This window comes from Microtus oregoni, unplaced genomic scaffold (genome assembly GCF_018167655.1).
Source record: "Microtus oregoni isolate MIOR12 unplaced genomic scaffold, Mior012 000003F_ref0000135, whole genome shotgun sequence".
In the NCBI taxonomy this organism is placed as follows: domain Eukaryota; kingdom Metazoa; phylum Chordata; class Mammalia; order Rodentia; family Cricetidae; genus Microtus; species Microtus oregoni.
This window is the reverse complement of record NW_024543062.1, coordinates 4,067,166-4,082,102: the sequence shown is the minus strand read 5'-3', so window position 1 is coordinate 4,082,102 and position 14,937 is coordinate 4,067,166. Positions and strand designations below refer to the sequence as shown.

Below are 14,937 nucleotides of genomic sequence, written 5' to 3'. Positions count from 1 at the left end.
GTTGTCCTGCCTATACTTCCTGCCTGGCTACTGGCCAATCAGCATTTATTTAAAACGTAGTTGACAGAATACAGAATTGTCCGGGACTAGATGCCTGCCCAATTTACATTCACAAAGTCCTGTCACAGCTTGCATGTTTATCCCACACTCCCCACTTCTTATGCCTCAGCGTTGACATCTGCAAAGATGCAGTCTCTAAACAGTCACATTCTGATGGATTAGGCTTAAGACTTTGACATACAAATTTAGAGGGAGACACAGTTCAGTCCACAACACCTAACACAGGGCCTTTGCCCAGTCAACCCCCTCTCTTTACAACTCTTTTGCTATCCCCAGCCATTTTATATGGTCCCCTAAGCTTTCTCATCACATTCAAAACACCTAAGGGTAACCTGTTCACACTAATTTTCTACAAAACTTATGTCAACAGCCAAAAAGATGGGCAAAATTTGTTATAAAGCCCAATCCCTATGTCACAAGTCTGTTCTCAGATGTGAGGTGCTTCGCTGCCCAGGACAACCATCGCACGTTCTGCTTACTGGGAAAGCCAGGCATACAGCACTGAGTTCGGCTCAAGGCCAGACTTAGGAAGGGCCCAGCAGGGGCCCACTGGCAATACCACCCCTATCCTAAAACCCTCCAGCCAGCGATACTACTAAACGTCTAAACTGGGGAGGATCCAAGCAGCAGATGCACACTTGACTTCTCAAGAACCCCTGAGTAACCCCATAAGGATCACCCACGTCTAAGCCATTCAAAATAAGCTTAGCTTGACCTTCCGCCGCCTTAGGACAAATGTGCTTTCACCTGCGGTACCCAGGGATCAAGGGGAAAGTGGAACCTGAAGATTCAGGTACACGGAAGCTTAGCCACTAGGGTTAAGTTTCAGACTCAGAGAAAGGCCAGCCCCACCCTTTGCCCCGCCCCCCGCCATTATCCACGCCCCAAAGTCTGCGCCCCACCTACCAGCCCTTGTCTCAGGCCCCTCATTCCTCATCCTTCACCCTACTCAAACCCCACCCCATCCTCGGGGTTCATGCTCTTTCCCCCAGCCTGCATTCCGCCTACTGACCCTGGTCAGCGGCCCATGCTCCGCCCACCTCCCCCTTACCCACCCCACTACCCCTTGCCCCGCCCCCTTCCCTTAAGCCCCTCTTCCCCTTCGCCCCGCCCACAGAGCCCCGCGCTCCGCCTGCCACCTCCTGCAACGCCCCCAAAGCCTACGCTCCGCCTACCCGGCTCTTACCCTTTCCATTACCCCTTATTCCCCACTCTTTACTCTACCCCCTTTCCCAAAAGGCCCGCGTCCCGCCTATCACCTCCTGGTTCCGCACACTACCCCTTACCCCCAACGCCTCACCCTTCGCCCCTCCTCCCGAGGCCCTCGCCAAGCCAGCTGCCCCCTGCCACGCCCCCCAGGCTCAAGCCCCGCCCCCTGCACCCAGCCAATAACATTTCCTCTTAACCCCCTCTCTCCGCCTCCTGCCACTTACTCCACCCCCTAAACCCCTTTTCCGCCCACTTCCCCTGGCCCCGCCCCCTACCCCTCACTCCCTGCCCCTTCCCCCGCATCACGCCTCGGGAGCACGCACTCGGCCGCGAGCAGACAAGTCCGCCGGAAGTCCTGCCGTAAAGCGTGCCGCCACAATCGTACTAGCGCCGGTTCCCTTGGAGACAGGCAACGCGCACAAGATGGCGACGCCAGCGGAGGCGGCTTCGGACTTCGCCGAGGCGGCTGAGGCTGCGGAACTGAGCCGCTCGCTAGGCCGCCTGCTGCCGGGGCTCGAGACCGAGAGTAAGCTGGGGCGGCGGCGTGCGCTGGAGGCTCTGGAGCACGCCCTGGAAGAGGCGGTGCGGCCCGGCGTGGATTCTGCTGCCTTCCAGGGCCCCTGGGCTCGTCTGCTGCTGCCGCGCCTGCTGCGACTTCTGACCGACCCGGCCGAGGGCTGTCGCGCGCTCGCTGCTCACCTGCTGGACTTAGGCCTGCGCCGCGCCGCTCGGCCTCGCGATGCTCTACCGCGCCTGGTGCCCGCGCTCACCGCGCGCCTGGCCCGACCCGAGCCCGCGCGACTGCCGCCGGAGCCCTGCGAAGAGCTGCGCCTCGCCCTCGTGCAGCTGCTCCGCCTGGCCGTGGACCTTGGCGGCGCCGCGCTCTCGCCCCACCTGGACGACGCGGTGCGCGCGCTACGGGGGGCGCTGCTCGACCCCTTCGCCGCGGTGCGCCGCGAAAGTTGCGAGTGCGCAGCCGCTCTGGCGCGGGCCACTCCTGGTAAGCGTCGGATCCCCTTCCGCGGGTACCCAGATTGCCGGGACCTTAACTAAAGTTGGTTAGTTCCCTCGTGTGATGATTTTTGTATTGGAGATGAGATCTCACCATGGAGCCCGGGCTGGCATCAAACTTAGTCTACTTCAGCCTTCTGATTTTGTGCATGTGTGTTTCTCTGTTCCAGTGTCTCTTGTGTCTCTGACTTGGATCTCTAGCTTCCTAGATTGAAGGAGGCTGCCTCTCTTCACTTCCCTTTAGTTTATTCCCAACATTCTAACAGCTCTGCTTGATCAGAGTCTTCTCTTTTTTTCTTCTGAGCTAGAATTTGGGGAAAAAAAAATAGCAGGTCCTGCCTAGTGCTGATGGTTAAACTGGAAGTCTGGACGGGAGGGAGCAACCTTGTGAAATACGTGTACTTGTCCACTTCGATGCCTGGAGCGGGAATGTGGGAGTTGAGGCTAGCAGGGGCGGGTTTAGAAGCGTTCAGCGGGCGATGGCAGGCACGACGGTGGCCACAGAACTGTATCTGATAACCAGCAGCCTCCCTGTCCCGCAGAGCACTTCCACATGCAGTCGGAGTCCTTGATAGGCCCCCTGATGCAGACCATCTCCCACCAGCACTGGAAGGTCCGGGTGGCCGTCATCGAAGCCACAGGCACTGTGATCCAGTTTGGCAATGGCAGTTCCGTGGATGACGTTCTTTCCCACTTTGCTCAAAGACTCTTCGATGACGTCCCTCAGGTAATGGGGTGTCGCTGCCCTGCAGTATAGAAACCATGTGCTGTTAGTGAAAGTGTCTTCGTGTGCTCCTCCTTCAGTGCAAAGAAGGGCAGGGTAGAGGTTGAGTAGCAGGGTAATCTGCTGGGGAGTTTGGAAGCAGCCAAGGATGCTGGCAGACAGGAGGCCTACAGATGTAGGGGGTGCACTGGCTTTATGAAGGCAAAATCCAACTCATGGGCATGTCTCAGATCTAAGGCTGTAGGGGCTTGTGGTAATATCACCTATAAAGAGGACTGACTGATGGCATGCAGTCTCTGTCCAGGTAGAGAAAACAGAAAGGGATAGCGCAGGATTCTGGGTAGGTGGGAGGAGGGACAGTGGCCAGCCCCCAGCCCTCAGCCCCCACCCCCAGAGAAACTGAAAGCTGGCTCCATCTTGGCCGTTCATATCAACCATCAAACTCTCCGTAGACTGACAAGTTGTCTCTGGGTGGCCGTGTCCCCTCCCCTGTGATGAAGTGCATCAGGCACCCTCTCTCCCCTGCTGTAAGGCTGTGTCACTGCAGATGCCCCGGCCAAGTCCTGCCCCAGGCTCCCAGCACAGCCCTATAGCTTGGTTTATTTATATGTCTCTCTGTGGCATCATAGTTGACATGCATACAGTTTACCCGTTCACAATGGTTAGTGGGTCTTTTAAATGCATGCTTATTTTAATTTTGTAAAGCATGTGCTAAGTTGTGCAAGGTGCTGTGTTCTGTCACCCACATCACACACACAGCACTGTCACAGTTGTCACCACTACCCCAGTTCTCATCATCCCAAACAGAAACCCTGACCAGGGGCTGGCAAGATAGCTCAGGGGTTAAGAGCACTGACTGCTCTTCTAGAGGACCCGGGTTCAATTCCCAGCACCCACATAGCAGCTTGCAGCTGTCTGTAACTCCAGTTCCAGAGAATCGGACATCATCATACCAACACATATGAAATAGAGTTAAATAAAGTTTAAAAAAGAAAGAAAGAAAGAAAGAAACCCTGACCAGCAAGCAGCAGTTCTCCAGCTATATCTCTGCCTAAACCCTGGTGAGGTCTAATCTTTCTTTCCCAAGTTTGCTTCCTAAAGATTTCTTGTGGATTCATGTCACATGCCAAATAAGGTAGCCTCTACTATTGTCACTGCAGCCCATAAAAAACACCCAGGTACCATGGTGGCACAGAAGACAGCAGACACTGTCTTGGGGGGGGGGGTGCACAGTGAGTCCACAGAGGACAGAGCTAGTGGGTGTCACAAGGTTCAGTGGTCCTCTAATTTGTCAGAGAGCTGGGGCCCAGCCCTGGAACTCATTGCCTACACCTATTTCAGAACTAACATTCCACCACAGCAGGACTCTGAACCGCCTTTCCCGGAGACTCTCAAGTGAAGCTGTTTCTCTGTTGTCTTGTGGCAGGTCCGGCAGGCCGTGACCTCAGTGGTGGGGGACTGGCTGCTGAATCTTCGTGACCGCTACTCCTTCTTCCACAAACTCAGCCCACTGCTGCTCAGCAGCTTCAGCGACGAAATGCCTGAGGTCCGGTAAGTACCTCACCCAGCAGCTGGGCAGTGTGGGCCAAGTGGTGCCCCCTACCCCTCTGGAGCCACTCTGATTTGCAGCAAGAGCTTCTGTTCAGTTGCTGTTTACCACAGGGGTGGTGGTTTCTCTGCTGTAGAAGCTGGAGCCACAAGAAATTGCCCTCTCTCCTTGTTCTGTGTGCTGTGTGGTTCTGTGTCATATGAGCTATCTCTGATTGCTAAGACCTCTTTCTTATTTAGGTTGGGTCTGTGGGTGGACGTTAGGCCCTTGGCTGGTATTGTCACCATGTAGTCAGAGCTGGTCAGGCCACTCCTGCCTAGTGATGCCTGTTACCTGACCCTGCTCCCCAGCCCAGAAGGTGTTTCCCTAATGTGTCTGTGATCAAGACCTTCGTGGAAGGGGGTCTTCTGGCACCCAGACCTGACTGCCACTCCTGTTTTGCTGTGTTGCAGGCAGACAGCCACCAGCCTCTGGGAGAAGGTCGGGCTGAAATGGCAGGAGGAGAATGAGGCAGACCTAAAGGACAAGCTGGATTTTGCTTCGCCTCCTCCTCCCCACTACCCTGAACATGGTGAGTGCCCCTGCTAGGGGGACAAGGCAGCTGGAAGGTCCATGAAGGACATTTGTTCTTGGTCCTGAAGAAGGCACTGGTATCTGAGGTGCTGCTGGGCCCAGTAGTTGTGAGCCAGTTTGGAGATCACAGAGGATGCCTCTTTCCCTGGTGGCATGCAGGCCCCTCCTGTCAGCCTCTGCCCTCTGTCTCTTAGGAGCTGATCTTTTCCCACCTTTGGGCCAACTTCATCTTAAAGAAGGAGAGGGGCCGGGCGATGGTGGTGCACGCCTTTAATCCCAGCACTCAGGAGGCAGAGGCAGGCGGATCTCTGTGAGTTCGAGACCAGCCTGGTCTACAGAGCTAGTTCCAGGACAGGCTCCAAAGCCACAGAGAAACCCTATCTTGAAAAACCAAGAAAAAAAAAAAAAGAAGAAGAAGAAGAGGACTTCCCAGAAGCATCCAGATGTGCTGCTAGGTGTCCACCGCTCTCTTTTGAGCATGTGCAGGGATGTGTAGCTGGACCAGGTCTCTGCAGCACTGCTGAGAGTTTCCAGAGTAACACCATGGGCGCCTTCATCCTTTCACCCAGAGGCAGCTAAGCCTGCAGTTCCGGGATAAGTGGCCTTTGTCTTTCCGTATACTTTCTTTGCTCAGGGTAGGGTCTTCTGTTAGCGCTTGCTTGTCCTCACATAGTCATCACCCAAGGCCATGTTTGTGACTGTCTAGCAAATTACCCCGTAAAAAAGGTCTTTGCCCACAGCCCAGCCCCTGGCCCCATGGGCTTTAAGACCTCCTGCCTTCTCTGGAAAGCTTATTTCTTCTTAAAACCAAGCAGCAACATACCCTAACAAGGGCAGAGGTGTGACAAGTGGAAGACACTGTCCCCCAGGAATCAGGTGCTCCTTCCTAGTCCCAGTGGTGGTGTCTGGTGGGCCGTGGACACAGCAGTGATTCTGAGGCTGCTTCTGAACTCAGATTTGCTGGGATGCTAAATCCAGGCCTCTCGTTGGTCACCTTCCCTTCCTGCCCCAGACAGCTTCTCTGCCTCTGAGCTTCTGCCCTGTCTAGGGGCAGAGGACAGCACTCTAGTTCTGGGAAAGGTGCAAGCGGTAATATAAGCTGGTTTGTTCCAATTTGATAAGCCAGGTTGAGAGCACAGTTTTCCAGATGTGGAACTGATACGTGAAGGTCATTAGTGTGTTTGATTGTTTCTTTATCGTGTGTGTGTGTGCGCGCGTGCGCGTGTGTGTGCGTGTGCGCGCGCGCGAGACTTGTGACTCGGCCTCAGATATGCGACACCAAATGTTCTACTACTGAGTTACATCCCCAACCCTTTGTGGTATGAAGGGGGTGGGGGGGCAAGGTCTCAATATGTGTAACCCATGCTGGCCTTGAACTTATGCAGTCCTCCTGCCTCAGCCTCTTAAATGCTGGGATTGCAGGTGTGCATTCCCATGCCCAGCTTGCATTTATGTTAACTGTTCCTTTGTGGCAGAGGTGCAGTAGGATTCTAAAGGGCTGAAGGGCTTTTTCCCTCCTGTTCTTTCTGCCTCAAGTTACCTGTGTCCTTTTGCACAGCTAAGCAGGAAGCTCCCTCCAGCTCTGGAGTTGCAGCCAGGCTCTGAACACTGGTGCCATTCTCTGCAGCGTGAGGCTAGTGTGTCCCTGATTGTCCCCTTGCACTCCGGGGTCATCCCATACAATTCGCTGGCAGTCTAGCAGTGTCAGCAGGACACAGGCTGGCCTTGAAGTGCAAGGAAGTTCCCTAAGGAAAGTGTGGGAGGCTGTACTGTCCTAGAAAGATACCACACTTGACTAGTGGGGAGCTTGTCTGTAGGGACTTGGAAGGCATACTTGCATATACTCTGTTTGCACTGACTGACCAGATTTCTATGTTCAACTTCTGGAAGGAGATCTGCCCTCTAGGATATGTTTTGGAAATAAGTTAGGAACAAGGGCTTGTCTCTGACAGTAGCTACAGGCATCTCAATGGTTCTGGTTCTGAGCTGTGAGAGCAGCTCCTGCTCAGAGCTCATTTTTCATCTGAAATCTGAAGCAGACTGGATTTAGGATTGTCATAGTATCCAGCAGCATGGCGCTAGGTTTCATGCGCTTTGTCATTTCCCTCTGAAGTGACTTCAGTGTAGGATTAGAATTTAGAACTCGAATCTTGGTGATTTTGCTGCATTTCAGCCATCGGGTCTTGTCACTTGCTCAGACCTTTACCCTAGCCCTCCTTGCTACTACCCCTCCCAGCCCTGTGCCTGGCCTCTGCTTACCATCCTGGAACCTGTGTTGTCCTTCTCCAAAGAGCTGTGTACAAATACCCTTTACATCCCTAAAACTGCCTTTTAGAGCTGTGGGTTTGCGAACTTTGTTAGAAATCATGTCTGAAACTGAGAGAGAACGAGTCCATCACTGGCTTATCTTTTGTGCCTTCCTGACTGGCTGCTCTGTTTTTGTGGGTGTCAAGTCATGTTCTCTGTGGCCAGACCTGTCCACTTGGCACAGTGCACCTTCTTGTTGAGTCTCATCCCCGTAGGTTGCTCCTGTCACCCTCCTGCCACCCAGTTGCCTCCTCCCTGTGTCTGACCCCTCAGTGCTTCTTAGGTAGGCATGTGCTCCAGTTGTTCCCATTCCAGGAGGCAACTGAGACAGTGTTCAGAGACAGCAGCTCGGATAAGTGGCTATGATGTTATATCCTTTCTTGCTGCCAGTGTAGGGGGACCTCAGCTTGCCACAGCTGATGTACACAGCACTTACAGTTGACAGTTACCACACAGACTGAGGTCAGCACCTGAATCAAATTTAATCAAGTTCAAAGGACAGAAAGGTAGTAAATGTCACCACCTCTACCACAGGGTTTATGTTCAACTTACAGACTAATGTTAGTTTCCTTTTACAACACCAAAGTAAGTCTTCACTTTTAATTGTTTGCAATTGTTAAATGTATTTTTCAAGAATGTTTTTAAGGTTTATTTTTTATATTATGTGTATGAGTGCTTTGCCTCCATGTATGTGTCTGCACCATGGGCATACTTGGTACCTGTGGAGGCCACAGTTGTGACCTCCCAACGTGGGTGCTAAGAACCAAAATCAAGTCCTCTGCAAGAGCAGTGAATGCTCTTAACTACTGAGCCATCTCTCCAGCCTCTTGTCTTTATTTTTAATTATGTGTTTGTGTTGGGAATGTGGATTTGTGAGCATAAATATACTGCCCTTGGAATCCAGAAGAGGGTGTCTTATCATCTGGAGCTGGAGTTACAGGTGGTTATGAATACTCCAGCATGGGCGCTGGGAACCACTGAACCATCTCCCTAGCACCTAAATCTCCACTTTTACCAAATTTTTTTTTTTAGCGTTATTGGTTTCTGTGGGTGCGTACAGTGTAGGGGTGGACACCAGTGCTACAATGCACAGGTGGACCTCAAAAACCAACTTTGTGGAGTTTGTTCTTCTTCCACCTTTACGAGGACCCTGGGAATTGAACTCAGGTCTTAAAGTTTGCGTGGCAAAGACCTTTACCCACCGAGCCACTTTGTAGGCCTCAAATCACCAGTTTTAAAATGGAGTGCTATGCAGGGTTGTTGTAATAGGAGCGGTGGGCTGCATCCCCGGCACCCGTCCGTCCACGCGGCTAGCTTTACCCGAAATAATTACACGGAAACTGTATTCTTTTAAACACTGCCTGGCCCATTAGTTCCAGTTTCTTATTGGCTAGCTCTTACATATCAATCTAACCCATTTCTAATAATCTGTGTAGCTCCACGAGCTGTCTTACCAGGAAAGATCTTAACCTGTGTCTGTCTGGAGTGGAAGAATCAGCTGATTCAGCTTCTTTCTCCCAGCATTCTGTTCTGTTTTCTCCGCCTACCTAAGGGTTGGCCTATCAAATGGGTCTAGGCAGTTTCTTTATTAATAAGAAATCACTCCCACATCACAGGGTAGCCAGGAAGGTGGCAGTTACATTGCCTTCAGATCAGTTTTTACTGAAGAAAGTGTCCTCAGGGTCCTGCAAGCCACCAGTGGCAGGGCTCTGGTGACAGCAGGTTCTGGGTTTTGTTATTGGTGGCGGTTTTTCTTTGAAACATCCTTCTGCTGTAATTGTTTGCCCATCGTGCCCAAGTGGTGAGGGCAGCATGTCTTCAGAACAGTGGCTCGATGCCAGGAGGATACAGGGCCTTTTTTCTTTCCTTCTTTTCTTCTCTTTTTCTTAAAAAAGAAAAAAAGCTGGTCTGGAAGTGAGTAGAGTTAGTTCCCTTTGAATGTGTAGCATTGTGTCCATCTATCTGGTTCTGCCCTACCTACATTCCACCAGGGTGTTTGGGATAGAAACGTGAATGGGAGTAGATGATGGGAAGCTGGCTGGTACCATGGGAGCTTTTCCCTCTTCTCAAGGGCAGGTCATTCTGCCTTAGCAGCACACAGACAGGCCTTGTAGACAAGAATGAGGTGTTAGAAGAGGGAAATCACTTTCACAGAAGCCAGGTTTCCCAATCCCAGAACCCCAGCATCTTTGACCTCTCCGAAAACTGAACATTGACCTCTGCACCAGCTTCAACCTTCCACCCTATTTCCCTCCCCAGCTCCTCCAGGTGGAATGTCCTTTGTCTCACTAGACCTGATATGACCTCATCTTTTCCACTGGTTTTGGCAGCTATATGGATGGCTGATCGTTCCCATGGTGTCTGGCTTTGTAGATGTCCATAATTCTCCTAATGAAGAGTCCATTGTCTCTTAAAGTCTCTAAGGGCCCTTGTCACCCTACACAAGAGCAAGCATGACCACTTAAGTTGTCTTTTTCTGCCTTTTTATCCACCGTCATGCTGTAGTTATCCCTAAAGATTTATAGACAGTCCCAAGCTCTCTGGGCCTCCAGGGCAACACTTTCAACTCTCGACTTGTAAGTGATTACTCAGACCCTTCCTCCCTGCTTACCTGTGCTAACATGCTTCTAAAGAGAGATGCAGGACCACTGACCTCTAGCCTGCCCATAAATCAAGTGGCAAATAATCAAGTCTGGGAAGGAATTTAGATGCTGAGAAACAAACATGGCAGGTGTAATACTGCCCTACGGGGAGACAGCCAGTGCCAGGATACTTGTAAAGTCGCGGTTTCTTTGGATGTCAGCATGGCGCTTACTACCTACCTGGCCAAGGTAGACACTAAACAGGAATGAAGCTGTGTCCCCAGCAAAGCTGGAGAGTATCCTAGCAACATTCTCCATGAGAGCTCCAGAGGGAAGCAACCCACATGTGCCAATGTGGGAGACTAGGTATACCAGATGAGGTAGAAAGATAGGAGGTCCCTAAGCCAAAAAGGGGGAGGACACAGACATGGGCCACAGTATGAATGAATCCTGCTAAGTGAAAGGAGCCTATTTACAAAGCAGCTTCCCCACCCCCTCACCCCCGCGCCCTGCCCAAAATAAATAATAAAACCCCCTTAGGACACAGTAAACAGTGTCCTAGGTAATACTATTAGCCCAGGACAGAGTTGAGGCCTGCCATTTGGGGGATGTTGTGGGGAAACTTCTGTATTCAAACATCTGCAAGGTTGTGTAGAAATTGTTAATCAAGTTACTTGGAGGTAGGGCATGAGAAGTAGCTTTGTTTTGTTTTTCACACTGAATTTTTTACGTTTTATTTATTTGGGCTGTCGGGATGGCTCAGTAGGTAGAGTTGCCCTACTGCCAAGCCGGGCAGCTTGAGTGTCTTCCTGGGGCCCACATGCTGGGGAGAACTGACTCCCACAAGTTCTCTGATCTTCACACGAATGCTACAACGTGCACTCACAAAATAAACAATGTAAAAGAATTTATTTCTATATTATGTATGTGAAAGTACACAAAAGGCTGACGCAGGTGTGAAGGTCAAGGGACAACTTGTGGAGTGGGTTCTAGCCTCCCCCTTTGTTTCTGCAGTAGGAGCTGCAGTTTCTGCTGGTGAGTTCGTTACTCCAGTTAGTCTGCCCAAGCACTTCTGAAGGAGACTCCTGTCTCTGTCCTTCATCTCTCCAGAGGAGTACTTAGATTACAGAAGCATGCCACCACATACGGCCTTGTTTGGTTTTAAACATGGGTTATAGGGATGGAATTCGGGTCATCTGACTTTTGCAAGTGAGTACTTTGACCCAGTGAACCATCTTTCTGAGCCTTGGTCTTTGTTTATTTGTTTAGAATACTGGGGTTTGAACCTAAGACCTTGTACCCCTGCCCTCTTTTTACTTGTATTTTTGGTTTAGGTTTTGAGGTATAACCCAGGCTGGCCTTAAACTCAGCTTGTAGCTGAGAGTAGCTTTTGACTTTTGATCCCCCTGCCCCTACCTCCTGAATGCTGGGATTAAAGCATGTACCCACACACCCTAATTATGTGATATTAGAAGTGGAACCAGGGCATCATGCCTGCTAGGCAAGCACATTACCTACTGAGCCATATTTAGACAGGGTCTGAGTTCCCCGGGCGACCTTGACTTTGTGGTCCTTCTGCTTTGGCCTCTGAAGCAGCTGCATGACAGGCCTAGGAAAGCACTGGCCAAAACCAAGCCTTTTTAAGGAATAGTACTGAGTGTGTATCCTGCTTGTGGGAAAGTGGAGTAGTTAGTCCTGGCTCCGTGTGATGGCTCAGCTTGTGTTTGAGGACATTAACACACAAGCCTTTTTTTGACTCAGTGTTTCTGTTTCTTAGCGTCTATCTAAATTCATCAGTCAGCTTTGTGATGTTTATGTTTGCAGATATTACAGTGATAATAAAAAAAAGTAAAGTTGCCAGGCGGTGGTGGCGCACGCCTTTAATCCCAGCACTCGGGAGGCAGAGGCAGGCGGATCTCTGTGAGTTCGAGACCAGCCTGGTCTACAGAGCTAGTTCCAGGACAGGCTCCAAAACCACAGAGAAACCCTGACTCGAAAAACCAAAAAAAAAAAAAAAAAAAAAAAAGTAAAGTTGCCGTGGAATTTGTTATCCCAATATTTGAAAAGCTGAGGCAGGAGGATTACTGTGAGTTTGAAGCTAGTCAGGACTGCATCGTTAAATCCTGGGCTAATGATTCCTAATACTGGATCCACATGGTGCTGAAATCATTCTGTGGGTTAGGTTCCAGTATGCTGGGTCAGTTCAGACCAATGGAGTGCTTCATACAGTGGAAACGTCCACATCCATGTTGTTCTGTGTAGCATCCTCTGGCCAGATGCTTATCAGGTGTTGAGATGCCATTGGCACAGTGGGGGAACTAAGGTGTGTATTATGTGTAGACTACATGCTGGCAACTGCACATGACAAAAGCACAGAGCCAGTGCTGGCTGAACTGTCCTGGGAAGACTAGGAACTTCATCATCTGTGATATGAAAGCAGGCTAGCCAGACTGGAGTGCATTCAAAAGAAACTTAGTGAGACCCTGTCTCAAAAGAGGGCTCAGAGAGTGTAGCTCAGAGGCACAGGGTTCATCTAGAATCCGTCAGTAAGGGACTGACAGGATTTGACTCAGTAGTAGAACTTGACTAGAAATCACCCTACTGGTGGGGAGCTTGGGGTGTGGCTCAGTGCCTGTCTGTCTCCCTATTGGGCTGGGGATGTAGTTCAGTTATAGAATGCTCGCTTAACAAATGGGAGGAGCTTGGTTCAGTTCCCTGCAATACACACTGTGTTAAGAGAGTGAAAAAAAAAACAAGAAAATAATTATACCTTGTTCTAGAACATACTGAGAACTCAATAAGAAAAACAATTCAAAACTTGTTAAACAGACAGTCTTTGGAAAGAGGGCACCAAAGGTGGTATCACCATAAAGATGCTCAGTGTCATTGGCATTGGAGAAACAGAAATCGGACTTCAGGGAGACACCACTGTATTCTTCCAGGCTCAACTAACTTGAAGGCAGGCCATGCCATGGCAGGGAAGTTGAATGGTGCAGGCACCATAGAAGATAGGCTGGTGCCTTTTTGTTTTCTAAGTCAAGCAAGTACCTATGGTATGATGTAACCCACTAGATATTGATACCAAGAAAGATAAATGCCTGACCCTGCTAGTAACTGTGTACTAGGAGTTCAGTCCAACACTGTTTAAAACAGCCCCCAAGTCAGAGCTAAGCTCTCAGGAGATGAATGGGGAAACTGGTGTGTTCACTGCATAGACTACTCCAGCAGAGTCTGTGCTATGCAGGTCCACTGAGCAAAGATGTTAGAGAATTTGCTCTAGTCCATAGCCAGGGCCATTGGGTGGAGGGGTGGCGAGGGGACAGGAGCTAAGTTTACTTCAGGCTTTGTGGTGAAGGTTTGCAGGTATGTCCCAGTGTGGTTTCTTGTGTGTCACACCACAGCATAGCCATGAGAAATACTTTATGACCCTCACCTTTTCCATTTTTTGTTTGTTTGGTTGGTTGGTTTTTTGCGGGGGGTGGGGGTGTTGGTGGGTTTTTGTTATTTGTTTTTGAGATAGAGTCTCATTCTGCAGCCCGAGATAACCTGGAACTGTGTGACCCAGGCTTGTCTTCAACTTGCAGCAATCTTACGGTCTTAGCCTCCTGAGCTCCAGGATCATAGTTGCAAGCCGCCAAACCTAGCCCTCCTTTCTGTCTTGAGGGACATTCTGAACTTGACTGAAGCTATCTTTGTGGATTCCCGTCTTCTCTCCTCTAGAGAGCCGTCCTGGCCTGGGCTGCCGAGAGCTGGTTTTCAGAAACCTCTCCAAGGTGCTTCCTGCTGTCTGTCACGATATCACCGACTGGGTGGTGGGGACACGGGTGAAGGCCGCACAGCTGCTGCCAGTGCTGCTGCTGCACGCAGAGGACCACATCACGCAGCACCTGGAGATCATCCTCAGAACCCTGCAGCTGGCATGTAACGACGAGGAGAAGGCTGTGGTCAGCAGTGTGAGTGTCCCATCATCTCGCAAGTGGCAAAGCTCAGCCCTGTACACACCAGTTCTGTTCTCACCAACTAGGTGAGGGCATGAACACCTCCCGCCTGCCCTTCCTCCTCCCCCATATTCAACCACTAGCCTGGTCCCGGCAGGGCCATCGAAGCAAAACTGTTCCACCTTGAGCACACAGGACATGTGCAGCATGTGCGCTTTTGTCCAGGCTCTACAGTGCTCTCCTTCCAGTGACCAGGCTGTCAGCAGTCAGTGTGCCTAAGAGACTAGTTTCCTCAGCCAGGCACACATGCTATTTCCACACAAAACCTCGGCAAGGGGTTGCAGTGTATTCATGTATGTTGCATATGTATGACCAGTGTGTGTGAGTATGTGTGCAATTTTATGCATGCTAATGGAAGTCCAAATTTGACATTGGGTATCAATTGTTGTCCAGTTGATTGCAAAGCCTCACTGAAACTGAACCTCACAAATCAGCTAGACTTACCTAGCCAGCTTCCCCAGGGGTCCCCTTTGTCTCCTGGGTACTGAAATGGCAGGAGGCTGCCACCCCTTCCATCCTTTTACATGGGTGCTGGGGATCTGAACTCTGATCCTCAAGCTTATGCAGCAAGCATAATTCATTGTTCACTGAGCCACCTCCCCAGGCCTTACCACAAAATTTTTTTTTTTTTTTTTTTTTTTTTTTTTTTTTTTTTTTTTTTGGTTTTTCGAGACAGGGTTTCTCTGTGGTTTTGGAGCCTGTCCTGGAACTAGCTCTTGTAGACCAGGCTGGTCTCGAACTCACAAAGATCCGCCTGCCTCTGCCTCCCAAGTGCTGGGATTAAAGGCGTGCGCCACCACCGCCCGGCCTTACCACAAAATTTTTAACCCTATATTTTATTGACAGAAAAGGTAACTTTATATCTCTCAGTCTGGATTTGTGAAGGAGAGGGAGGGAATGATGATAAGTGCCATGTGAAGGTTG

General features: G+C 50.5%; 2 protein-coding genes across 3 annotated transcripts in view; one reads left to right on the top strand and one right to left on the bottom strand.

Moving 5' to 3' along the window:
• Prkar1b (protein kinase cAMP-dependent type I regulatory subunit beta) overlaps positions 1-2,082 on the bottom strand; it is a 137,914-nt gene extending 135,832 nt beyond the window's left edge. The window contains exon 1 of the mRNA XM_041648349.1: positions 1,969-2,082. The gene's annotated coding sequence lies outside the window, so the exon portion shown is untranslated. The remainder of the gene's footprint in view (positions 1-1,968) is intronic.
• The window catches only part of Dnaaf5 (dynein axonemal assembly factor 5), a 39,403-nt gene continuing 26,065 nt past the window's right edge, over positions 1,600-14,937 (top strand). For both annotated transcript variants that reach the window (XM_041648343.1, XM_041648345.1), the window contains exons 1-5: positions 1,600-2,269; positions 2,823-3,007; positions 4,431-4,555; positions 5,006-5,124; positions 13,736-13,968. In XM_041648343.1, the coding sequence (XP_041504277.1) occupies positions 1,693-2,269; positions 2,823-3,007; positions 4,431-4,555; positions 5,006-5,124; positions 13,736-13,968 (1,239 nt within the window). In that variant the 5' untranslated portion in view covers positions 1,600-1,692. The remainder of the gene's footprint in view (positions 2,270-2,822; positions 3,008-4,430; positions 4,556-5,005; positions 5,125-13,735; positions 13,969-14,937) is intronic.